General features: G+C 62.8%; 1 protein-coding gene across 6 annotated transcripts in view; it reads left to right on the top strand.

The window, feature by feature from the left end:
- Nucleotides 1–24,358, top strand: part of NPR2 (natriuretic peptide receptor 2) — a 53,232-nt gene extending 28,874 nt beyond the window's left edge. For 3 of the 6 annotated variants that reach the window (XM_065598575.1, XM_065598580.1, XM_065598579.1), the window contains exons 8-22: nt 754–874; nt 11,228–11,302; nt 11,391–11,567; nt 12,109–12,213; nt 15,519–15,590; nt 16,077–16,236; nt 18,035–18,190; nt 19,174–19,342; nt 19,942–20,088; nt 20,883–21,006; nt 21,912–21,980; nt 22,238–22,412; nt 22,575–22,673; nt 22,903–22,994; nt 23,456–24,358. In XM_065598575.1, the coding sequence (XP_065454647.1) occupies nt 754–874; nt 11,228–11,302; nt 11,391–11,567; nt 12,109–12,213; nt 15,519–15,590; nt 16,077–16,236; nt 18,035–18,190; nt 19,174–19,342; nt 19,942–20,088; nt 20,883–21,006; nt 21,912–21,980; nt 22,238–22,412; nt 22,575–22,673; nt 22,903–22,994; nt 23,456–23,518 (1,804 nt within the window). In that variant the 3' untranslated portion in view covers nt 23,519–24,358. Of the gene's footprint in view, nt 1–753; nt 875–11,227; nt 11,303–11,390; nt 11,568–12,108; nt 12,214–15,518; nt 15,591–16,076; nt 16,237–18,034; nt 18,191–19,173; nt 19,343–19,941; nt 20,089–20,882; nt 21,007–21,911; nt 21,981–22,237; nt 22,413–22,574; nt 22,674–22,902; nt 22,995–23,455 lie in introns of those variants that run through there. The other 3 variants (XM_065598577.1, XM_065598578.1, XR_010602064.1) reach the window with 3 other exon arrangements.
- The last annotated feature ends 1,049 nt before the right edge of the window (nt 24,359–25,407 follow it).

Here is a 25,407-nt window from a genome sequence, read left to right as displayed (position 1 = left end):
ACCTCCGGCAGCTGGGTTCCTCTGGGAATCGCTCTGCTCAGAGCTGTATAAACCCCGGAGCCTCCCGGGGAGCTCAGCCCCATGGCACCATCCTGCTCCGTGGTGTCAACTGGGAAACAATTAGCCTGGCACCCCCGGCGCGGGATCTGAGCTGCCGACCGGCCTGCCCCCCCGCCCCACAGTATCCGAAGGCATTGGCTGGTGTCACAGCACTTGGGCAGGGCCCGGGAGGCTGCGGCCAGGGCTTTCCGTGGCCCCTCCAGCAGCGAGCCTGCCACGTGCACCCCCCCTGGGGAGTGCGTGCTGGCCCCCTGCTCCCGCCTACTCTGCACTGAGTGCCACGTCCGGGGCAGGGGGACTGGGTCCTCCCCAGGGATCCCACAGCAGGCTCCGGAGGATGCAGCTCCCGGGGACAGCGCCCCATTCCCTCAGACACCCCGGTGCTGTGGCTAACGGTCACAGGCCCCCACCCCATGTCATATGTGCACATGCTTGTGCTCCACTGCACGCGTGTGCTGCACACACACAGCATAGCCCGCTGCACATGCCTGGTGAATCTCACACCCAGCGTGACTGGACTCTGAGAGCAGACGTGGGGCGGGCTGCGTGGCACTAGGGTCTGACTCCACCCTGGGCAGACGTTGGTGGGGACAGGCCCTGAGGCTGGACTCTCTGGGACACTCCAGAGGTGTCACCTGTGAGCACGGTGCCCCTGGGGATCCGGGGCCTCCCCTGACACCCTGTGCTTCCCAGGAAGCTGATGCTGGAGAAAGAGCTGGCCAGTATGCTGTGGCGGATCCGCTGGGATGAGCTGCAGTTTGGGAACGCCGAGCGCTACTACAAGGGGGCAGGCAGCCGTCTCACCCTGTCGCTGGTGAGAACGCCCATCCCCGTACGCCCCACGCCTCCAGAGCCATCGCTGCGCCCGTACGCCTCGGCCCCTCTGTGATGAACTGGGACTGGTCTTAATGTGGTCTTGGAATGCTGAGTGGGGAGTGTTGGCTGGGAAGGCAGGGGAGTGTGGCTAGGATGGTCTGCATTGGGGGATGGGAGACTGGCCGAGGGAGAATACCTGAGCATGTAACGTGAGACCCCAGGAAGGGGTTAGAGGCCAGGTGACACCTTTTCCCTGGAAACTGAACAAAGGGTGGGGGGAGAGTTTCAGAGCTGGCTGGTGGAATGGCTGGGAAGTAGACGGATCTCTGATCTTCCAAGGGGGCTGTGGTGCCCTGGGACCCCCAAGATGGACCTAACGGAGGGGATCCTGTTCTCTGTGCCTGCAAGACCTGTCTTGGACTGTGTTCCTGTCGTCTAAATAAACCTTCTGCTTTACTGGCTGGCTGAGAGTCATGGTGAATAGCAGGAAGCCGGGTGTGCCGGGCCCTTTGTCCCCGCACACTCCGTGACAACTGGTGGCAGAAGTGGGATCTACTGCACCCCGTGGACGGCGCTTCCTGCAGAAAGTGACTGGGGAACAGTAAAATGAAGGGGGATCGACAGGGACCAGGTGGGCTGAAGAGTCAGAGAGAGACAGTTCAGGGGGCGATTAACCCCTGGGAGTGTGTGACCAGAGAGAAGAACTGTTGCAGTAACAGGGTCCCTGGGGGGTCGCAGCAAGCGGTCCCGGGGCGGAGGAGTCTGCAGCTCGACCCTGGCAGAGAGGTGGTGACCTGAAGAAGGGCTGGCACACTAGGGGTCCCCCAGGAACGGTGGAAAGCGGAGAGCACAGGCCGGCGAGTAGCCAGCAGGAGGATGTATGCTAAACGCCTTAAGAGCGACCTGGTGGAGCTGTGCAAGGAGAGGGGGCAGCGCATTGGGAGGTCCACCAAAGAACAGCTCATTGCCCAGCTGGAGGAGAGGGATCGCTTGGATGAACCGAGCCCTGTCCCTGAGGGAAGCCGCCCGGCGGATGCAGCGTGGGCCCCGGGGCCTGACATGGCTGGGAGGGAGCAGACTGCTGCCGAGGACATCCCGAGACCCTGCCTACCTATACCTAGGGGAGGGGTTGAGGGAAGCCAAGCGAATACCGAGGGCACCCTGACCCCGGCGGCCAGCAGGGGATCGTCCCGGCGGAGCTCCCCGTCCCGGGAGCGGATGCGACTGGAATATGGCAGGGAAATGAGACTGAAAGAGCTTGAGTTACGGCAGCAAGAACTGAAGCAGGAGCGGGAAGAGAAGGAAAAACAACATCAGCATGAGCGGGACCAACGTCAGCATGAGCTGGAACTAGCCAGGCTGAGGAGCAGTGGGGCCCCAGCTGCGGTGAGCGAGGGGGGACCCAAGACTGCAAAGAGCTTTGATAAGTGCTTCCTGGCCCAGCGTAAGGAGGGGGAGGACATGGATACCTTCCTGACGGCCTTTGAGAATACCTGCGAGCTGCTCCAGGTTAACCCTGCAGACAGGCTCCAATTTCTCATCCCCTCACTGGACTCCACAGCCAGAGAGGTGTACAGCCGACTGAAAGGGGGGGAGACAGGGGACTACGAACTGTTCAAAAAGGCCCTGCTCCACGAGTTTGGGCTGACCCTTGAGATGTACCGGAAAAGGTTCTGGAGTCAGCCTAAAACCCGTGAGGTCACATACCTACAACTAGCCAACCGGGCGCAGGGGTATGCCCGCAAGTGGACAGCTGGGGCCCAAACTAAAGACGACCTGCTTGACCTATTCGTACTTGAGCACATGTATGAGCAGTGCCCATCCGACCTGAGCGATGGTTGATGGATCAAAAGCCAGAGAACCGCAGCACGCAGGCCAGCTGGCCGACGAGTTTGTGAACAGTCGGGCAGGGGATAACAGGGAAAAGTCCCAAAGGAACAGGCCCGCCACAACGCAGAGAGAGAGAGTCACCATGGGACCTCCCACCGAGGAAATATGGAGAACCCCCACCAAAGGGGAACATCCAACGTCAAGTCCATCCAAACCACTCGAGGGGACCCACGGGACATGGGCTGCTATCACTGTGGCCAAAGGGGCCACCTATGGGCCCAGTGCCCCAGGCTCAGGGACAGACTGAGCAGACCGAACCCACAGAGGGTTGACTGGGTAGAGACCCAGCCGGACGAGGGGCAGCATTCCCAGGGAAGGGGGGCTGGCAGAGTACCACCTGCTAAGGAGGGAGGAGAGCTCCAGGCCAGCTCCTCTGGGGGGCTGGATGCTCCAGACTCAGGGTTTTTGGTTTATACGGTGGGCGCGGGGCGGTCCCTGCGGAGAGAGTACCTTGTTCCCCTGGAGGTGGATGGGAGGAAGGTCAATGGATACTGGGATACGGGCGCAGAGGTGACGCTGGCCCGGCCCGAGGTGGTGGACCCTCATCGGGTGGTGCCCAACACCTACCTGACCCTGACGGGGGTGGGCGGGACCCCAGTCAAAGTGCCCGTGGCGAGGGTACACCTGAAGTGGAGTCCAAGGAGGGCCCCAAGGACGTGGGGGTACCCCTGTATTTGCCCACTGAGGTGTTGATGGGGTGGGGGGGGACCTGGAGGACTGGCCAAGCAACCCCCAGGGTGCACTGGTCATGACCCGCAGTCAGAGCCGGCGAGGGGCACTGCGCCCTGGCCTTGGGGAGGGTACCTTGCCCAAGGCGCAGGACCCTAACCTGGTGGGGAGGGAATGCCCAGGGACACGGCTCAGGGAGGCTGCGGCTTCAGACCCAGCTGGCGAGAGAGAGCAGGTGGCCATCCCTGTCCCAGCTGCTGAGTTCCAGGCCGAGGTGCAGAAAGATCCCTCCTTGCAGAAGATAAGGGACCTGGCCGACCTCAATGCGGTACAGACCATGGGACGAGGTGGCCGGAAAAGGTTCCTGTGGGAGAAGGGGTTCCTGTACCGAGAATGGGCTCCCCCAGGGAAAATGGAGTCAGGGGGGATCAGGAGGCAGCTGGTGGTACCCCAGAAGTATCGCCGCCAGCTGCTGTGCCGGGCCCATGACATTCCCCTCTCAGGGCACCAGGGAACCTGGCGTACCCAGCAGAGGCTGCTACGGAGCTTTTACTGGCCTGGGGTCTTTGTTACTGTCCGACAGTACTGCCGATCCTGTGACCCCTGTCAGAGGGAGGAAGGCCCGGGACAAGGGGAAAACGGCTTTAGGACCCTTGCCCAGCATAGAGGATCCTTTCCGGAGGGTGGCCAAGGTTAAAAGGGCGGCTCTGAACCAAGAGAGCCCGAAGCACAGACCTCCAGACTGGAACGCTGGGAGAAGACCCCAGCCCAGTTGGAACCCCAGGGGTATTGGGGTGGGAAAAGGGCACAGGCCGCATAAACCTTCCCACATGCGAACTACGAGTGTCATCGAGCACACCTGACCTAAGGGAGGGGTGTGAAACTGGAAGTCCCTGGTGTAATTCTCACCAAGGAATGGGAGGGATGCGGGAGCATCCATGGGAACGTGGGTAGGTTCGAACTTCCCCAGGTCACTGACTGAAGTGACCCCACTCAGTTCGGTCTCGAAGGGGGGAGAGATGTGACGAACTGGAGCTGGTCTTAATGTGGTCTTTGAATACTGAGTGGGGAGTGTTGGCTGGGAAGGCAGGGGAGTGTGGCTAGGATGTTCTGCGTGGTGGGATGGGAGACTGGCCGAGGAAAGATACCTGAGCATGTAATGTGAAAACCCAGGAAGGGGTTAGAGGCCAGGTGACACCTTTGCTGAACAAAGGGTGGGGGGAGAGTTTCAGAGCTGGCTGGTGGAATGGCTGGGAAGCAGACGAGGCTCTGACCTCCCAAGGGGGCTGTGATGCCCTGGGACCCCCAAGATGGACCTAACTGAGGGGGGTCCTGTTCTCTGTGCCTGCAAGACCTGTCTTGGACTGTATTCCTGTCATCCAAATAAACCTTCTGCTTTACTGGCTGGCTGAGAGTCATGGTGAATCACAGGAAGCCGGGGGTGCTGGGCCCTGTGTCCCCCACCAAACTCCGTGACTCCCTCCCCGATAGAGCCCGTACACCTCGGCTTCTTCGCTATAGAGCCCCTACGCCTCGGCCCCTCTGTCACGGAGTGTGGGGGACTCAGGGCCCTGTACCCCCGGCTTCCTGCGATTCACCGTGACTCTCAGCCAGCCAGTAAAGCGGAAGGTTTATTGGACAACAGGAACGCAGTCTACAGCAGAGCTTGTAGATACAACCAGGACCCCTGGGGTTCCCTGCGTTGCACCTCCCAGCCCAAAACTGAAAACTCCCACATCCCTCCAGCAGCTCCCCCCCCTCCCCTCTGCTCCTCCTCTCCTTTGTTCCTCTCCCGGGGAGAAGGGGTCACTTCCCCCACCCCCCTCCTGGCTCAGGTTACAGCTCAGGTAGCTCAATGTAACTCCCAGGCTCCATTCCCAGGTCAAACCCGCCCTGCTCCCTGCTCCGTCACATCTCCGCCCTTCGAGACTGAACTGAGCGGGGTCACTCTGCCCAGTGACCTGGGGAAGTTCAGGGCCCCCTCTCTGGGACAACGCATCCGCTATCAGGTTGTCACTTCCCTTCACATGGACCACGTCCATGTCATAATCCTGCAGGAGCAGGCTCCATCTCAGGAGCTTGGCGTTGGCTCCTTTCATCTGGTGCAGCCAGGTCAGGGGAGAGTGGTCGGTGTGCACGGTGAAGTGTCGCCCAAAGAGATATGGCTCTAGTTTCTTGAGGGCCCACACCATGGCCAGGCATTCCTTCTCGATGGCCGCGTAGTTCTGCTCCCGGGGTAGCAACTTCTTGCTCAGGTACACGATGGGGTGTCTCTCCCCCTTTTCATCCTCCTGCATTAACACCGCCCCCAGTCCCGTGTCTGAGGCGTCGGTGAACACCATAAAGGGCTTGTCAAAGTCTGGGTTTGCCAGAACTGGGCCACTGACCAGAGCCTCCTTCAGCGCCCGGAGAGCCTCCTGGCACTCCTCGGTCCAGACCACTTTGTCTGGCTTCCCCTTCTTGCACAGCTCAGTGATGGGGGCGGCTATGGAGCTAAAGCGGGGCACGAACCTTCGATAGTACCCCGCCATCCCAATAAAGGCTTGGACCTGCTTTTTGGTTTGAGGAGCGGGCCAGTCTCTGATCACCTCCACTTTGGCTGGCTCCGGCTTTAGGCAGCCGCTTCCCACCCGGTGGCCTAGGTAGGATACCTCAGACATCCCCACCTTGCACTTCTCAGGTTTCACTGTCAGCCCAGCCTCCTGGAGTTGGTCCAGCACTTGTCTAACCTGGAACATGTGGTCCTCCCAGGTCTGGCTAAAGACACAGATGTCATCGATATACGCCACGGCAAAACTCTCCATCCCCCTCAGTAGCTGATCCACCAGGCGCTGGAAGGTGGCCGGCGCTCCCTTGAGGCCGAAAGGCAGGGTCAGGAACTCATAGAGCCCCAGCGGGGTGATAAAGGCCGATTTCAGCCTGGCATCTGCATCCAGCGGCACTTGCCAGTAGCCCTTTGTAAGATCCATGGTGGTAAGGTACCAAACGCCTCCCAGCTTGTCTAGGAGCTCGTCAGGCCTGGGCATGGGGTAGGCATTGGCTACAGTGATGGCATTGAGCTTCCGATAGTCCACACAGAACCGGATCGACCTGTCCTTTTTGGGGACCAGCACCACCGGCGAGGCCCAAGGGCTGGAAGACGGCTGGATCACCCCCAAAGCCAGCATGTCCCCGACCTCTCTTTCCAGGTCCTGAGCAGTTTTCCCTGTGACTCAGAAGGGGGGGCATTTTATAGGCGGGTGCGATCCTGTCTGCACCTGGTGGACAGTCAGATTAGTGCGTCCAGGCTGGCTGGAAAACAGCTGTTGGTACAGATGCAGCACCCCTCCGATCTCAGCTTGCTGGGCAGGGGTTAGCCGATCAGAGAGGGGAATTGCTTCCAGGGGGGAACCAGCTCTTGTCCCAGGGAATAGATCTACTAAAGGGTCATCTCCCTGCTCCTCCCAGTGCCCACACAACCAACACCACAACCCCCTGTCATAATAGGGCTTCATCATATTCACATGGTACACCCGGTGGTGGTGCGCCCAGTTCGACAGCTCCACCACATAGTTTACCTCATTTAGTTGCTTGACAACCTTGAAGGGCCCTTCCCAGGCGGCCTGGAGTTTGTTCTTCCTCACGGGGATGAGGACCATCACCTGATCCCCGGTGGCGAAGGCGCGGGCCCGTGCTGTGCGGTCATACCAGACCTTCTGCTTCCTCTGGGCTCTGGCCAGATTCGCCCTGGCCAGGCCCATGAGCTCGGCAAGTCTTTCCCGGAAGGTCAGGACATACTTCACCACCGACTCTCCATCAGGAGTGGCCTTCCCCTCCCATTCGTCTCTCATCAGGTCCAGGGGCCCCCTTACCCGCCTTCCATATAGCAGTTCGAAAGGCGAAAACCCGGTAGACTCCTGGGGTACCTCCCTGTACGCAAACAGCAGGTGAGGTAAGTACTTGTCCCAGTCCTACGGGTGCTGGTTCATAAATGTTTTTAGCATCATCTTTAGTGTCCCGTTGAACCTATCCACCAGCCCTTTGGATTGGGGGTGATATGCTGAGGCCCAGTTGTGCCGGACCCCACATCTCTCCCACAAGCACCGGAGTAGGGCCGACATGAAGTTGGACCCTTGGTCTGTTAAGACTTCCTTGGGGAACCCCACTCGGCTGAAAATGGTCAGCAGCGCATCTGCCACAGTGTCTGCTTCGATGGACGATAAGGGCACTGCCTCGGGGTAGCAGGTGGCGAAATCTACCACCACCAGAATGTATTTCTTCCCTGACCGGGTCGTCTTGCTGATAGGTCCCACTATGTCCATGGCCACCTTCTGGAAAGGCTCCTCTATGATGGGCAAAGGCCTTAACGCTGCTTTCCCCTTGTCCCGGGCCTTCCCCACCCTCTGGCAGAGGTCACAGGATCGGCAGTACTGTCGGACATTGATAAAGACCCCAGGCCAGTAAAAGTTCTGTAGCAGCCTCTGCCTGGTGCGCCGGATCCCCTGGTGCCCGGCGAGAGGGATGTCATGGGCCAGGTACAGTAGCTTGTGGCAAAACTTCTGGGGAACTACCAGCTGCCTCCTGATCCCCCACGACTCCACTTCCCCTGAGGGAGCCCATTCTCGGTACAGGAACCCCTTCTCCCACAGGAACCTCTCCTGGCAGCCTCTCCCCATGGTCTGTACCGCCCTGAGGTCCGCCAGGTCCCTTATCTTCTGCAAGGAGGGGTCCTTCTGCACCTCGGCCTGGAACTCAGCAGCTGGGACAGGGATGGCCACCTGCTCTCTCTCGCCGGCTGGGTCTGAGGCCGCAGCCCCCCTGAGCCGTGTCCCTGGGAGGTCCCTCCCCACCAGGTTAGGGTCGTGCGCCTCGGGCAAGGTACCATCCCCAAGGCCAGGGCGCAGTGCCCCTCGCCGGCTCTGACTACGGGTCACGACCAGGGCACCCTGGGGGTTGCTTGGCCAGTCCTCCAGGTCCCCCCCATCAACACCTCAGTGGGCAAATACGGGTGTACCCCCATGTCCTTGGGGCCCTCCTTGGCCCCCCACTTCAGGTGCACCCTCACCATGGGCACTTTAACTGGGGACCCGCCCACCCCTGTCAGGGTCAGGTAGGTGTTGGGCACCACCCGATCTGGGGCCACCACCTTGGGCCGGGCCAGCGTCACCTCTGCGCCCGTATCCCAGTATCCATTGACCTTCCTCCCATCCACCTCCAGGGGAACAAGCTACTCGCTCTGCAGGGACAGCCCCGCACCTACCGTATAAACCAAAAACCCTGAGTCTGGAGCATCCGGCTCCCCAGAGGAGCTGGACTGGAGCTCTCTGTCCTCCTTAGCAGGTGGTACTCTGCCAGCCCCCCTTCCCTGGGAATGCTGCCTCTCGCCGGGCTGGGTCTCTACCCAGTCAACCCTCTGTGGGTTCGGTCTGCTCAGTCTGTCCCTGAGCCTGGGGCACTGGGCCCATAGGTGGCCCCTTTGGCCACAGTGGTAGCAGCCCATGTCCCGTGGGTCCCCTCGAGTGAGTCGGATGGACCTGACACTGGATGTTTCCCTTTGGTGGGGGTTCTCCATATTTCCCGGGGGGAGGTCCCAGGGTCACTCTCTCTCTGTTGTAGCAAGCCTGTTTCTTTGGGACTCCTCCCTGTTATCCCCTGCCCGACTGTTCACAAACTCGTCGGCCAGCTGGCCTGCGTGCTGCGGGTTCTCTGGCTTTTGGTCCATCAACCATCGCCTCAGGTCGGATGGGCACTGCTCATACACGTGCTCCAGTACAAATAGGTCAAGCAGGTCCTCTATAGTTTGGGCCCCAGCTGTCCACTTGCGGGCATACCCCTGCACCCGGTTGGCTAGTTGTAGGTATGTGACCTCACGGGTTTTACGCTGACTCCGGAACCTTTTCCGGTACATCTCAGGGGTCAGCCCAAACTCACAGAGCAGGGCCTTTTTGAACAGTTCGTAGTCCCCTGTCTCCGTCCCTTTCAGTCGGCTGTACACCTCCCTGTCTGTGGGGTCCAGTGAGGGGATGAGAAACTGGAGCCTGTCTGCAGGGTCAACCTGGAGCAGCTCGCAGGTATTCTCAAAGGCCGTCAGGAAGGTATCCATGTCCTCCCCCTCCTTACGCTGGGCCAGGAAGCACTTATCAAAGCTCTTTGCAGTCTTGGGTCCCCCCTCGCTCACCGCAGCCGGGGCCCCACTGCTCCTCGGCCTGCCCAGTTCCTGCTCATGCTGACGCTGTTTCTCCTTCTCTTCCCGCTCCTGCTTCAGTTCTTGCTGCCTTAACTCAAGCTCTTCCCGTCTCATCTCCCATTCCCATTCCCATTCCAGCTGCATCCGTTCCAGGGACGGGGAGCTCCACCGGGACGATCCCCTGCTGGCCGCCGGTGTCGGGGTGCCCTCGGTATTCGCTGGACTTCCCCCAACCCCTCCCCTAAGTATAGGTAGGCAGGGTCTCAGGATGTCCTCGGCAGCAGTCTGACTCCTCCCAGCCATGTCAGGCCCTGGGGCCCACGCTGCATCCGCCGGGCGGCTTCCCTCAGGGACAGGGCTCGGTTCATCCAAGCGATCCCTCTCCTCCAGCTGGGCAATGAGCTGTTCTTTGGTGGACCTCCCAATGCGCAGCCCCCTCTGCCCGCACAGCTCCACCAGGTCGCTCTTAAGGCGTTTAGCATACATCCTCCTGCTGGCCACTCGCCGGCCTGTGCTCTCCGCTTTCCACCGTTCCCGGGGGACCCCTAGTGTGTCAGCCCCTCTTCAGGTCACCCCCTTTCTGCCAGGGTCGAGCTGCAGACTCCTCCACACCGGGACCGCTCGCTGCGACCCCCCGGGGGACCCTGTTACTGCAACCGTCCTTCTCTCTGGTCACACACTCCCAGGGGTTAATCACCCCCTGAACCGTCTCTCTCTGACTCTTCAGCCCACCTGGTCCCTGTCAATCCCCCTTCATTTTACTGCTCCCCAGTCACTTTCTGCAGGAAGCGTCGTCCACGGGGTGCAGTAGATCCCACCGCTGCCACCAGTTGTCACGGAGTGTGGGAGACACAGGGCCCTGCATCCCCGGCTTCCTGCCATTCACCGTGACTCTCAGCCAGCCAGTAAAGCGGAAGGTTTATTGGATAAGAGGAACACAGTCTACAGCAGAGCTCGTAGATACAACCAGGACCCCTCAATCAAGTCCTTTTGGGGAGTGCAGGGAGCTTAGACCCCAGCTTGGGGTTCCCTGCGTTGCACCTCCCAGCCCCAAACTGAAAACTCAGAAATCCCTCCAGCAGCTCTCCCCCCCTCCCCTCTGCTCCTCCTCTCCTTTGTTCCGGCTCCCGGGCAGAAGGTGTCACTTCCCCCACCCCCCTCCTGGCTCAGGTTACAGCTCAGGTCGCTCAATGGAACTCCCAGGCTCCATTCCCAGGTCAAACCCGCCCTGCTCCCTGCACCGTCACATCCTCCCCGGTAGAGCCCCTACGCCTCGACCCCTCCCCGATAGAGCCCCTACGCCTCGACCCCTCCCCGATAGAGCCCGTACGCCTCGGCTTCTTCCCTATAGAGCCCCTACGCCTCGCCCCCCCCGTAGAGCCCTACCCTTTGTGCCATGCCCTATACACTCCCTCAGCCATCCCCCACAGAACCTTTCTATGCACTATCCCCTGTCACCTCCCCAGCCATCCCCATGTAGCTCTTCTAACTCACCCATCACCTCGAGGTCCCCACCACGCCAGCCCCTGGCCCTCCTGCCAGCCCCTGGCCTAGAGCCCCCCCCAGGCCACACCCTGCCCCCCACTCTCCCTAACACGCTCTCCTAATTGCCTTGTTCCCTTCCAGCGCGGCTCCAGCTACGGCTCCCTGATGACGGCCCACGGCAAGTACCAGATCTTCGCCAACACTGGCCACTTCAAGGTGAGTCCCTGGTGTTCGTCTGCCCCGTCCCCTTGCATTGAGCCCCCCCCCGTGTGGCGCTGACCCTGTCCCTGTCCCTACCCCCCAGGGGAACGTGGTATTCAAAAGGCATCCGCGCCTGCCCCGTCCCCTTGCATTGACTTCCCGCCCGTGCGGCGCTGACCCTGTCCCTGTCCCTGGCCCCCAGGGGAACGTGGTGGCTATCAAGCATGTGAATAAGAAGCGGATCGAGCTGACGAGGCAGGTGCTCTTCGAACTCAAACACGTATGTACTGGGGAGCTGGGCAGGCGATGGGGGGTCCAGGGGTCTGTGCTGGGGCAGGAGTGAAGTGACGCTGGGGGGGTTCCCAGCTTGCCCCAGCACTGGCTGAGTGTGGCGTGGTTCAGAGCCCTGGCCATGCTCAGCTCACAACCAGGTGCCTTGTGGAGCCTGGTGGGTCTCACGTGGCGCCAGGTGCCAGAGACATGTCAGGGACACGTGTGTCCATGGGGGGGGCACACAGGCAGCAACGCACACGTGCAGATGCACCCACCTCCCTGCTCCGCCCAGGACTCCACAAGCCCCATTTTATCATCCAGCCTGAATCTGGCTCTCAGGGCCTGAGCCGAGGCCCAGGAATGGCCGTCGCTGTGGTAGCGTCAAGCATGTCGCGAGGCTTTGATTCCAGAGTGCCTGCGGCCTAGGGCTTTGCAGCGACTGTGCTGGTCGCTGGACACCCAGACCGGCCCCATCCCCTCCCAGCCTGGGTGGTGCGGGGTTACCCAGCCAGGCTCTGATGGGTCCCTGCTTCTGTTTCTGGCCCTAGATGAGGGACATCCAGTTCAACCACCTGACCAGGTTCATCGGCGCCTGCATCGACCCGCCCAACGTCTGCATCGTGACGGAGTACTGCCCGCGGGGCAGCCTGCAGGTGAGGGGGCTGGGCATGCCGCCGGCTTGCTTGCTGCTGGGCGGTGACCCCTGGAGAGGCTGCGGCGGCCGACAGAGCCCAGGAAAGGGGCTGGCGGGGTCTGTTACAGGGCACTGGCCCAACAAGAGAACAAGACGAAGTCCTCCTTAGGCTAGGGTTACCATATTTCAGCAAGCAAAAAAGAGGACGGGAGGAGCCCCGCCCTAGCCCCGCCCCTGCCCCTCCCACTTCCCGCCCCCCAGAACCCCCAACCCTCCCCCCGTTCCTTGTCCCCTGACTGCCCCCTCCTGGGACCCCTGCCCCTAACTGCCCCCCAGGACTCCACTCCCTATCTAAGCCTCCCTGCCTCTTGTCCCCTGACTGCCCCAACCCTTATCCACACCCCCACCCCTAGACAGACCCCTGGGACTCCCACGCCCCATCCAACCACTCCCCACCCCCTGACAGCGCCCCCCAGAACTCCCAACCCATCTAAACCCCTCTGCTCCCTGTCCCCTGACTGCTCCGATCCCTCTCCGCACTCCTGCCCCCTGACAGCCCCCCCCAGAACTCCCAACCCATCTAAACCCCTCTGCTCCCTGTCCCCTGACTGCTCCGATCCCTCTCCCCACTCCTGCCCCCTGACAGCTCCCCCCCAGAACTCCCAACCCATCTAAACCCCTCTGCTCCCTGTCCCCTGACTGCTCCGATCCCTCTCCCCACCCCTGCCCCCTGACAGCCCCCCCCAGAACTCCCAACCCATCTAAACCCCTCTGCTCCCTGTCCCCTGACTGCTCCGATCCCTCTCCGCACTCCTGCCCCCTGACAGCTCCCCCCCAGAACTCCCAGCCCCCCACCCCCCCGCTCCTTGTCCCCTGACTGCCCCCTCCTGGGACCCCTGCTCCTAACTGCCCTCCAGAACCCCACACCCTACCTAAGACTCCCTGTTCCTTGTCCCCTAACTGCCCCCTCCTAAGACCCCCCCCCCCAACTGCCCCCCAGGACCCTACCCCCTACCTGTACCCTGACTGCCCAAAACTTTTTCCATTCCCCCCAAAAAGCCCCCCCGTTTCTTGACTGCCCCCTCCAGAACCTCCCTGCCCCTTCTCCTGCCCCCTGGCCCCCTTACCCTGCTGCTCAGAACAGGGTGTTGGGCTCTGGGCGAGCCGGACACGTGGCTGCGCTCCCCAGCACAACAAAACCCGGTCCCTGGCCCTGCACAGCGCTGCTGGACCGGGCTGCAGGGGAGAGCTGCCGGCTCAGAATGCAGGGCGGATCCGGCTCCTCTACAGCTGCTCCGGAGTCCAGCCCGGGACTTTCCTGCAGCCCTCCCAGCCGCTCGCTCTGCTCTGCCGGGGAGGGGGGAAATCCCGGACATTGTGAGTGCTTTACAAATTCCCCCCGGATGCTATTTTTAGCACAAAAAGGAGGACATGTCCGGGGAAATCCGGACGAATGGTAACCCTACCTTAGGCACCTCTCTGCAACGTGCAGAAGGAAAATGGCATTGTTGTGGGTGACATCAGTCGGGAGGTCTCCTGCCGCCTGTGGTACAAGATCAGCAGTTTCTAGACATTACAGATGATGCTTTTCTAAGACGAAAGGTGTTACACCCAGCACGGGTGCAGATGAATTCATCCCTGGTGTGGAGGCTGGTGGTTGCCCAGGGACCAGTGATTGAGATCTGACCACTTTCAGTACGAGCAAGCGGAGGACAGTGAGATCAGTACTTGCTGCTTCAGAAGGGCTTCTCCCAACCCAGAGGAAAATTATGAGTAAAATTTATTGGGAGGAAAAATTTAGACAGAAAAGTGGGAATTTTGAAAGCAGAGTTTATTGGCTGGCCAAAAATGATCCCACGACTGTGCAAGAGGGAAACTCTGGTGAAGAGCCCGTCAGGGCCGTCATTACCCATACACAAAGTACGCAGCTGCGTAGGGCACCAGGAGATTTGGGGCACCACATTTCCTGGTGCCCTGCGCAGCTGCGTGCTGCTCCAGCCCCTGCCCCGCCTCTTCCCCATGGCCCCAGCTCCGCCCCTTCCCTTCCCTGCCCCATGCCTGCCTCTTCTCGCCCTTGCTCCGCCCCACCCCGCCCCTGCTCCACCCCAGCCCTGCCCCTTCCCCATGGCCCCTGCCCCTGCTCTGCCCCCACCCCTTTCCTTCCCTTCCCCAGGCGAACTAGGTATTGCTGGCAAACAATGTGAATGAGAATGTACAACGTGAAGAACATTCCTGTACTCGTCGAGTTTAAATGGCTAGTCTGACAGTGACCCCGTGCAGAGCACAGGCCAGCGAAATCCCCCCAGTTACCCTGGGACTGAGCCCCAGAACTTGGGTTTGACTAAAGCATCTTCCAGGAAGGCCTCCGGGGCTGATCTGTGGACACGAAGGGATGGAGAATCCACCACTGCCCGTGGCAGTCAGTTCCCATGCTTCAGCAGCCGTGTTTCCAATTGAAATTTGTCTGGCTTTAACATCCAGCCATCAGTGGTGGTTCTGCCTTTCCCTGCTAGATTGGGAGCCCTTCGGTGCCCAGGATTTTCCGTCTGTGAAGGCGTTTACATGCTGATCGCGCACTCACCAGCGTTTGGACTGAGCTCTTTGTCTCTCACTGTCAGGCATTTTCTGCAGCCCTCGAATCATTGTTGTGGCTCTTTTCTGCCCCCTCGCCAAGATCTGGCTCAAGATGTGGCACCAGAACTGGACGCAGTATCTGGTATCGGGCTCCCCAGTGCTGCAGAGAGGTAAAATCACCTCCCTGCTTCATGGCAAAGGGAAGACTGAGCAGCGACTTGCTGACAGCGTGTAAGGACCTTCCCAGGCAGCAAACCCTGGGCACCGAAGGCTGAAGCCAGATACATTCAGCTTGGAAATACAGCATCAGTGAGGGTGGCTGACCACTGGATCAGACTGCCAAGGGCCCTGGCGTTTCTCCGTCTCGGGTCCTGCACACCCAGGAGCCTTTCCGGGAGATGCTTTGCCAAACACAGTCGGTGGGCTCTGTACAGGGGTATGCAGGGAACTGGAACGGCCTGTGCTCTGCGGCAGTTCAGACTAGATGATCTAATGGCCCCTTCTGACCTGGCGCTCTGTGAATCTATGAAAGAGAAACCCCATGCAGCGCCGTCTCTCAGCGCGGGGCTTGCTGTGTCCAGGGGCTGAGGGCCTTGGCATGGGGCCACGAGGGGGAGTCATGGTGCTGGTGGCTGGAGTGTCCCATGGGGTGTGGCCCACCTGCCCAATGGAGAGGGCCTAGCTGGGGGTGGCTTGGCTGGAGTGCCCGGAGCCCACACCTGACACACTTCCCTCTCCGGCTGCTCCCAGGACATCCTGGAGAACGACAGCATCAACCTGGACTGGATGTTCCGCTACTCGCTCATCAATGACATTGTGAAGGTAGGAGAGCGTGGGGCAGGGCTCCTCTCTGCCCTGGACCTGCGGGTCTGGGGCCCTGCTAGCACTGGGGGAGCAGCGCTGGGGTGAGGGAGCTCTGTGGCCAGACAGCGTCACCGGCCCTGCAGGCATCGCTCCCTGCTCTGGGCTGTGGTGTTGGTGCTGGCGGGGGGGAACCCTGTTAGGCCCCACCCCATACTAGGGAACGTGCCAGGGAACCACCTGTCCCTGCTCTCGGTGCCTCGGGGAGTGTGGAGCCCCGTGGCACCAGCCCGCTAGCCAGGGTGGGACTAGTCCCTGCTGGTAACCCCTGGGTAGCTGTGGCTGGGTCATGCCAGCTCTTGTGCCCCCTGGGCAGTAGGGGGTAGAGTTTCTGCCCTGATGGGGTGCCCCCGGGTTCTGGCTGGGGGGTAGGTCGGGGCTGTCTCCTGGTCTGGAAGCCCCAGGGGTCCCGACGGGCAATGTCTCAGCAGCGTCTGTCTGGCACAGGGAATGGCCTTTCTGCACAACAGCATCATTGGGCACCACGGCAGCCTCAAGTCCTCCAACTGCGTGGTGGACAGCCGCTTCGTGCTGAAGATCACAGACTACGGGCTGGCCAGCTTCCGCTCCAGCTGTGATGCCGAGGACAGCCACGCGCTGTATGCCAGTGAGTGCCCCCCCCAGCCCGGAGTGCACCTGCTCTCCACCCTCCCCCTCCTCCCCAGGAGCCCCGCTTCCTTCCCTGCCAGCAGCATTTAACGATGCGGCCTCTGGCGGGACACTACTGAGAGTATCAATTGAGGACAAATTGCTCAGAGCAGGGCAGTTACAGCCCAAGGCTGGGGTTTTTCCACCTCTAAGGCACCAAACCAGCCAGAGAGGATTCGGTCTCACCCCACTGGCTAACCACAAGTCTCACAAGCAATTCCCTCAGACACTCCAGTTTCCCAGTATCACCACCAGTACCACTCGTTATGGGGACAAATGGTTATGAAAACCAATACCCCAGTAAAAGAAAAAAGGTTCTCCTGATCCCAAAGGACCAAGCCCCAGACCCAGGTCAATATACAAATCAGATATTACCCACAAATCACGCTGTTGCCAATCCTTTAGAATCTAAAATCTAAAGGTTTATTCATAAAAGGAAAAAGATAGAGATGAGAGTTAGAATTGGTTAAATGGAATCAGTTACATACAGTAATGGCAAAGTTCTTGGTTCAGGCTTGCAGCAGCGATGGAATAAACTGCAGGTTCAAATCAAGTCTCTGGAATACATCCCCCGCTGGGATGGGTCATTCAGTCACTAGCGTAGCTTGCAGGGTGCAGGGGAAGCAGACGCTTCCCCGGCCTTTCCAAAAGCAGCCGGAGGAGCGAGGGGGGGCGCAGGTTGGTGGCCCGCAGCGCGGCTGGCAGCCATGGGGGGGCGGCGGGGGCGGCCGGAGGAGCCAGGGGGTGGGGGCGCAGCACGGCGGTCGGAGGAGCGAGAGGGGGGGCCACGCGGGTGGCACGGCAGGGCCGGAGGAGCCATGGAGGGGGAGGGTCAGTGCGGCCGGAGGAGGAGTCAAGGGGGCGTGGCCAGAGGAGGAGCCAAGGGGGGGCGCCTTTTTTATCTTTGCTCCCCCTCCTCTTAAAAGCTGGCTACGCCACTGCATTCAGTCCTTTGTTCAGAGCTTCAGTTTGTAGCAAGGTCCCTCCAGAGGTCAGAAGCAGGATTGAAGACAAAATGGAGGGGTTTCCAGGGCCTTTTATAGTCTCTCACTTGTGGAAGGACGCCCCTTTGTTCTCCTGTGCAAAACCACAGCAGCAAGATGGAGTTTGTAGCCACCTGGGCAAGTCACATGTCCAGGCACGACTCAGTTTGCAGGCGGCAGCCATTGGTCACATGCTGCCTTAAACATTCCCAGGAAAGCTCAGATGTGGATTGGCGTCTCCCAAAGTCCATTGTCAGTTCAGTGTTTCTTGGTTGGGCACGTCCTGAGAATAGTCCTTTCTCCAGAAGCTGACCAAATGCGTCACTGAGGCTACTTGGAATCAAATACATTTGAGCTACAAGTACAGAGCCAATATTCATAACTTCAAATACAAAATTGATACACGCATACAGACAGCATCATCATAACCAGCAAATCACCTTCCCATAGACCCCTCACACAACAACCTTGGCACAATATTTGCTGCAAATATAGACCAGCGGCTGCAACAATGATCTAGACAGTCACAGTTCATGTCAATAGCGTCACAGAGGAGAAGGGGTCCCCTGTGCTCCCCAACCTGCCCAGGGCCGAGAGGGCAGCTCCGCGTGGTCCTTCAGGCCTGGGCTGCCCCACAGCCTGCTCCCCCGGCAGCACCCAGCCTGGCCCCTGCACTAGGCTGGGGGGCTCTGGGCTGCTGGGTTCTCTCTGGGCGGGTGGAGGTCGGGCGCGTGGGCTCGGCTCAGACGTGGCTGTGCTCCTTGCTGCTCCCAGAGAAGCTGTGGACGGCCCCCGAGCTGCTGCAGCAGGGGCGCCTGCCCCCCCCGGGCATGCAGAAGGCGGATGTCTACAGCTTCAGCATCATCCTGCAGGAGATCGCCCTGCGCAACGGGCCCTTCTACATCGAGGGCATGGACCTGAGCCCCAAGGGTGAGTGGGCTGGGGCCCTAGGGACAGGGCGGTGGGGCCTGGACCCCAGAGCTCAGCGTGCAGGGGGACAGGGCTGGGGCCCTAGGGACGGGGCAGTGGGGCCTGGACCCCAGAGCTCAGAGTGCAGGGGGGCAGGGCTGGGGCCCTAGGGACGGGGCGGTGGGGCCTGGACCCCAGAGCTCAGCGTGCAGGGGGGCAGGGCTGGGGCCCTAGGGACGGGGCAGTGAGGCCTGGACCCCAGAGCTCAGAGTGCAGGGGGACAGGGCTGGGGCCCGAGGGACGGGGCAGTGGGGCCTGGACCCCAGAGCTCAGCGTGCAGGGGGGCAGGGCTGGGGCCTGAGGGACGGGGCAGGGTGAGCCTGGACCCCGAGGTGAGACGCTGCAGGGGGGGCAGGGCTGGGGCCCCAGGGACAGGGCAGTGGGGCCCGGACCCCAGGTGCGAGTTAAGGGGGGCAGGGCTGGGTCCCTAGGGATGGGGTGGCAGGGGCCCGGACCCCAGGTGCAAGTTAAGGGGGACAGGGCTGGGTCCCTAGGGATGGGGTGGCAGGGGCCCGGACCCCAGGTGCGAGTTAAGGGGGACAGGGCTGGGTCCCTAGGGATGGGGTGGCGGGGTCTGGACCCCAAGGTCAGAGTTCGGGGGGGCAGGGCTGGTCCCTAGGGATGGGGTGGCGGGGGCCCGGACCCCAGGTGCAAGTTAAGGGGGACAGGGCTGGGTCCCTAGGGATGGGGTGGCAGGGGCCCGGACCCCAGGTGCAAGTTAAGGGGGACAGGGCTGGGTCCCTAGGGATGGGGTGGCGGGGTCTGGACCCCAAGGTCAGAGTTCGGGGGGGCAGGGCTGGTTCCTAGGGATGGGGCGACGGGGACCCGGACCCCAGGTGCGAGGGCTGGTCCAGCCCAGGGCGAAGACACCCCGGCCGCTCAGCCGGCAGCGCGGGCGTTGGTCCCCCGGCTGGCCCAGGCCGGTGACGCTCCCGTCCCCGCAGAGATTGTGCAGAAGGTGCGGAACAGCCAGAAGCCGTACTTCCGGCCCTCCATCGACCTGGGTCTGCACAGCGAGGAGCTGGCCGTGCTGATGGAGCGCTGCTGGGCGCAGGAGCCCGCCGAGCGCCCCGACTTCACCCAGCTCAAGATCTTCATCCGCAGATTCAACAAGTGGGTGCCCCGGCTGGGGCGGGACCGGGCTTGGGGCGCAGCCGCACGCAGGGGGCGCTGGGGGAGGTGTCGGGCGCGGGAGCAGGGCTGGGACGGGGGACGGGGGCGGGGACGCAGGACGGGGAGTGCGTGCGAACACAGGAGCATTACATGGTCTTATCTCCCACCTCCCCAGTCCCGTGTTCTCAGCTGGGGCACGCTCAGGGGCGTTGGGTGCCAGGTGTCACTGTCTTGCCTGGTGACTGGGTTTTCGGATCCTCCATTGCTATGGGGCCGGCCTCAGACCCAGCAGGGCGACTTTCAGACCTGTGTCCTTTCTACCCCCCCCCCCATAGCCATGAAAAATATAGGGGAAACTGAGGCACACTAAAAGGTCATGTGACATATTCCAGAAATTTCCCACTCGGTCACCGTACCAGCCGGGGTTGTGTGGTGCCACAGCCTCTCCTTGAGTGCCAGCCCCAGGAGTAGACTGGGGAGCAGCAGCCCTTGGGGAGCAGGCACTGGGGGGGTGGGTGTTATGGCTCCCCCCGTGTCGTGGACACAAGGTCCCCCCATAAGTCTCCTCCCATAGCCTCCCTGCCGGCCTGTCTCTGCAGGGAAGGCAGCACCAGCATCCTGGACAACCTGCTGTCGCGCATGGAGCAGTACGCCAACAACCTGGAGAAGCTGGTGGAGGAGCGGACGCAGGCCTACCTGGAGGAGAAGCGCAAGGCCGAGAACCTGCTCTACCAGATCCTACCCCAGTAAGAGACCCACACAAGCCCCTGGGCATGTGCTGGCAAGGGGGAGAGCCGGGGGGGGGCATATGCCAAGCTCCCCCACGGGTGTGTGCTGGCACGGGCTGGGTGTGCAGAGCACCTCCATGAGGGTGCAGTGGGGTGCGGGGCAGCGTGCCCCCAGGCGTGTGCACTGGCGAGGGGGTGTCAGCACCCGGTGCACATGCATATTGCCTGGGACTTTGGCACAAGCAGGGGAGGGCAGGTGGGCTGGGCCTCGGTGAGCCCGAGGAGTTAGGTCAGTAGGTCAGGGCGGCCCCCTGAGGTGAGAGGCACAGACGTACTCCCCTGCCCTGGCTGGCCGCCCACCCTCGCACACTGAGTCAGGAGGGTGCCCCTGCCCAGAGCCTGGAGTGGGGGGGGCAGCGCAGAAGCTGTGCAATGGTTGGGCTGGGGGCTTGTGGGGGGCAGGTCTGGGGACGGGTTTGGGGGAGGGGTGTCAAGCAGCAGATGCCTGAGCCACCACTGAGCGCCCCTTGGGCCCTCCCAGAGCCCCACAGGATCCTTGCCATTCCCTCAGAAACCCTCCCTCGCCCTGGCCCCCAGACTGACTGGGGGGGCAAGGGGGCTGATGGGCAGAGTCGCGGGAGTGGCTGGGGGTTAGAGGTCTTAGCACTGGTGCACCCAGCCCCGTGCCTGGGCGGGGGGGGGTGGGGGGGGGTGGGAGGTGCAGGGGCCTGGTGCTCCTGCCTTGCTCCCATTTCACAACGGTGGGGCCACCAGTCTGGGGCAGCAGCTCACACTGACCTGCTCCCCCCAAGCTCCGTGGCCGAGCAGCTGAAGCGCGGGGAGACGGTGCAGGCCGAGGCCTTCGACAGCGTCACCATCTACTTCAGCGACATTGTGGGGTTCACAGCCCTGTCGGCTGAGAGCACCCCCATGCAGGTAACTGGGGAGAGAGAACACACCTGTGCAGGTAACCAGGGGGAGAGCCCCCCATGCAGGTGTCACGGAGTGTGGGGGGACACAAGGCCCTGCACCCCCGGCTTTCTGCGATTCACCAGGACTCTCAGCCAGCCAGTAAAGCAGAAGGTTTATTTAGACGACAGGGACACAGTCCAAGACAGGTCTTGCAGGGACAGACAACAGGATCCTCCCCCAGTTAGGTCCATCTTGGGGTCCCAGGGGCACCACAGCCCCATTGGGGGGGCAGAGCCCCACCTGGGCTCCCTCCATTACCAGCCAGCTCCTGACCAACCTCAACTCCCTCCAGCATTTCTCACCCCTCCTCCCCCGGCTCCTCCCCCCGCCTTTGTCCAGTTTCCCCGGGCTGAGGTGTCACCTGGCCCCAGCCCCCTCCTGGGTTCTCATGTTACATGCTCAGGTATCTTCCCTCAAGGTCAGTCTCCCATCCCCCAGTGCAGACTGTCCCAGCCAAGCTCCCCACTCAGCATTCAAAGACCACATTAAGAACAGTCCCAGTTCATCACAGCAGGTAAGCGGGGAGAGAACACACCTGTGCAGGTAACCGGGGGGAGAGCCCCCCATGCAGGTAACCGGGGGGAGAGAACACCCCCCATGCAAGTCACCTAGGTGGGGGGAGAGCGGCGCCCCTGCAGGGAGCCAGGGGGACCCCTGCGGGGGAGGATCTGTAGGGAAGCAGCCAGTAAGCAGCCCTCCTCTCCCCCTGGCAGCCCAGTTCCTGGGGCTCTGAGCATGGGCTGGCCCGTGCGTGGGGGGCCGTGGCCCGCGGTGTGGGTGTGGCTGGGCGCCCCAGGTCAGTGCCAGCTGCGCAGCGAGTGGCCAAGGAGACTGGGCGCCTGGCCCACACCTGTGCTTCCCGCCCCCAGGTGGTGACCCTGCTGAACGATCTCTACACCTGCTTCGACGCCATCATCGATAACTTCGACGTGTACAAGGTGAGACTGGCCAGCCGCTGCGCATGGCGCTGTCAGGGCAGGGCCTGGACACAGCCCTGGCACTTGGGCGGGTGGGGGGAAACCGTGCCCCAGAGAGGGGGTGGGGAGCTGAGACGGTGCACCTCGGCAAGGGGCCTGGGGCCTGGCTCTCAGTGGGATGGGAGTGTGGGTGGGGTCTCTCCCCTTTGCACTCCCTGGGGTGGCAGACCGGGGCATGCGTTTGCGGGTGCTCGTCCTTGATTCTGCTTGGTCCCCAGGTGGAGACGATTGGAGACGCCTACATGGTGGTGTCGGGGCTGCCGGTGCGGAACGGGAAACTGCACGCCAACGAGATCGTCCGCATGGCGCTGGCGCTGCTGGAGGCCGTGAAAACCTTCAAAATCCGTCATCGGCCCAACGACCAGCTCCGGCTGCGCATCGGCATCCACACCGGTGAGAGACCAGGCTCCTGCAGCTAGCGGGTGGGCCCGGGGGGGCACCACGCTCTGAGTCACCAGCAGGACTCGGGGGACGTGCTGTCCTGGGGCTAGAGGGGCCTGGGAGGGGAGGGGTTCCTGGGGCCTGCACAGAGGTGACGGCTCTCTCCCCCGGCAGGTCCTGTCTGTGCCGGGGTCGTAGGGCTGAAGATGCCCCGGTACTGCCTGTTTGGGGACACGGTGAACACTGCCTCGCGCATGGAGTCCAACGGGCAGGGTAAGTCTCCTCCCCCGTGGGGCAGCTCACCCAGCCCCCACCCAGGGCCCGCCCAGCTGCAGGGCGCGGTCAGGGTCTGGCCCTCACTGCCCCGTGGCAAGGTGAGTTGGCAGCAGCGCCGTGGGCACTGCCCAGTAGCCCCCAGCCCAGATCCAAGCGCTGGGTCTGCGGGTGTAACTCCAGACCCCCTGTTCTGGCCCCTGGTGACGCCTCCCCCTCCTCTGACCAGCACTGAAGATCCACATCTCGTCCACCACCAAGGAGGTCCTGGATGAGTTCGGCTGCTTCGAGCTGGAGCTCCGAGGGGACGTGGAAATGAAGGTGAGTCTGGGGCTGGCTGGCCGGGGGCAGGGCTCCTGGGCAGGGACAGGCCGGCTGGGCCCCCAGCGGGGATGGAGGTACAGAACCGACGGGGCACCGGGAGGTGAGCACGGAGCTGGGGGCAGGTGGAGGGGCCAGGCGCGGGGCTGGCAGCCCCGGATGCCAGGGCCGTGGGAATGCACAGACTTGCCCCTGCACAGCTGAGAGCCCAGCAGCCCCTGTGCCAGCTTCAACCACAGGAGCTGTGCCCATGGAGGGCACATCCTGGCAGCCGGGAGACCCCTCGGCAGCTCACTGCATGGCCTGGAACGACGGGCACAGCCGAGCTCTCGGATGCGACGTCCCTTCCCAGGGCATGGGCGGCCCCGGCTCTGCGGTGGGGGGGCCTGGCTCCAGCTCTGGGCCATGGAGGACGCGGGTGTGTGTGGCGCTGGCCTGACCTGCTCCCCTCTGGCTTCCAGGGGAAAGGGAAGATGCGGACGTACTGGCTGCTGGGCGAGCGGACAGACGACAGCATCATCTGAGGCCGGCCCTGGGCTGACTCGGGCTCTGCACTGAGCGGGGCTCTGTCGCTGAGCTCCGCGCACAGGAGGCTGCGCTCCGTCTCCGAGCACCACTCCCTGGCCACAGCAGGGAGCGCCCGGCACGCAGGCCCCGACCAAAGCAGCCGAGCTCCACGGGGCCGAGCAGCGGGGCCCTGCTCTGCTGGCAGACGCGCAGGGCTGGCACTCAGCCGAGGCGCCCTGTGCACGGTGAGCCGTGCTGCCCACCCGGCCCTGCCCACCCCAGCTGAGTCTCCAGGGCCTGGTGGTGATGGCGGGAGCCAACCAGGCCCTGACTGGTGCCAGCAGGGCCGGCACGACCCCACAGTGCTCCTCAGAGCCTGGCTATACTCTGTGCCAGGGAGAGGCTGGCGGGGCCCTGGGCACCGCCTGAGAACGAGCCCTCAGGGCCCTGAGTCTCTGTAACCCGTGATCCCCTGTCCAGGCTCGGCTGGCTCTGAGCCCCTAAGCCTCGCCACCCCCGGGCCCAGCCGGCTCTGAGCCCGTCCCCCCAGGGGCCTGGCTACTCCCCCATGGCACTTGGCCTTCTCTCCAGTACTCAGCACCCTCCCCCCAGGTGGGCGAGCTGGGGCTGCTGCCAGGGGTGGCCCTCAGATGGGGGGGTGGCTTCCTCGCCCACTGTCCTGTGGCCTGGTTCACACGAGCACGATGCAGCTGCTCGCGCCGTCCCTTGCCCTGTAACTACCCAGTGGGCTGGGCAAACACCCACACCCTGGCAGTGCCCACAGCCTCCCCCGGGTGTAAATGCAGGGATCAAACCATGCACACGACTGTGTTGAAATACAGACTTCCTGAACCGAACCCCGTGTGTCTCTGGGGGCTGGTGGGGAGACGCTGCCGCGGTACGACCCCGGGTGGCTGTCGGGGGGGGGGGGGGAGAGACACTGCTGCGGTGCGACCCCGGGTGGCTGTCGGGGAGGGGAGGCAGGGGAGGGAAAGAGACACTGCTGCGGTGCGACCCCAGGCGGCTGTCGGGGAGGGGAGGCACGGGGGGGAGAGAGACACTGCTGCGGTGCGACCCTGGGCGGCTGTTGGGGGGAGAGAGACGCTGCTGCAGTGCGACCCCGGGTGGCTGTCGGGGAGGGGAGGCAGGGGAGGGGGGGGAGAGACGCTGCTGCGGTGTGACCCCGGGCGGCTGTCGGGGGGAGGGGGGGGAGAGAGAGACGCTGCTGCGGTGCGACCCCGGGTGGCTGTCGGGGAGGGGAGGCGGGGGGGGAGAGAGACACTGCTGCGGTGCGACCCCGGGCGGCTGTCGGGGGGGAGGGGGGAGCTAGTGCCACCCTGAGCGGAGGGCTGGGGAGACCTGGCCAGTCAGGTTGCTTTGCCTGGCCAGGTAGTTGGTGACCAGCTGCAGGGGCTGCTGTGAACACTGGCTCCTGCAGTGTGTGCCCGTGCCACGGGAGGGGGCCCTGCGTGCAGTGATGCCCTGGGCACTGCCCTGTAGCAGCCGTGGGCTCCGCCTGGCTCCTGGGCGCGGGGCGGGGCGGGAGGCTGCCTCGCTGCGTCTCCTGGGGCACGTTCAGGGAAGGGCTCGCTGCCCCCGCCAGGTTTGCTTTGGCCGGTAGCCGGAGCGCTTTCCTGCTCAGCCAGCCCCTTCCTGGAAGGCACCTTTGCCCGGAGCTCTGCAGCGGGTGGGGGCTCTGCCTGGCCGAGGGGCTGGCGGTAATGAGATCACCCCCACTTCCCAGAGAGCGTGGGGGGAGCAGTGGGCCATGACCGGTCCCATCCCTGCAGGAGTGGGGCTGCTCCCCCTTTCAAGGCAGGAGGGGGGTCTAGGGCCAGGGCTCTGCTCATGCCGTCACTGGGTTGCACTGGTGTCATGGGGAACAGGATACGGCCCCCTGAGGCCT

This window comes from Chrysemys picta, chromosome 6, assembly GCF_011386835.1.
Source record: "Chrysemys picta bellii isolate R12L10 chromosome 6, ASM1138683v2, whole genome shotgun sequence".
NCBI lineage: Eukaryota > Metazoa > Chordata > Testudines > Emydidae > Chrysemys > Chrysemys picta.
This window is presented reverse-complemented; position numbering and strand designations above follow the sequence as displayed.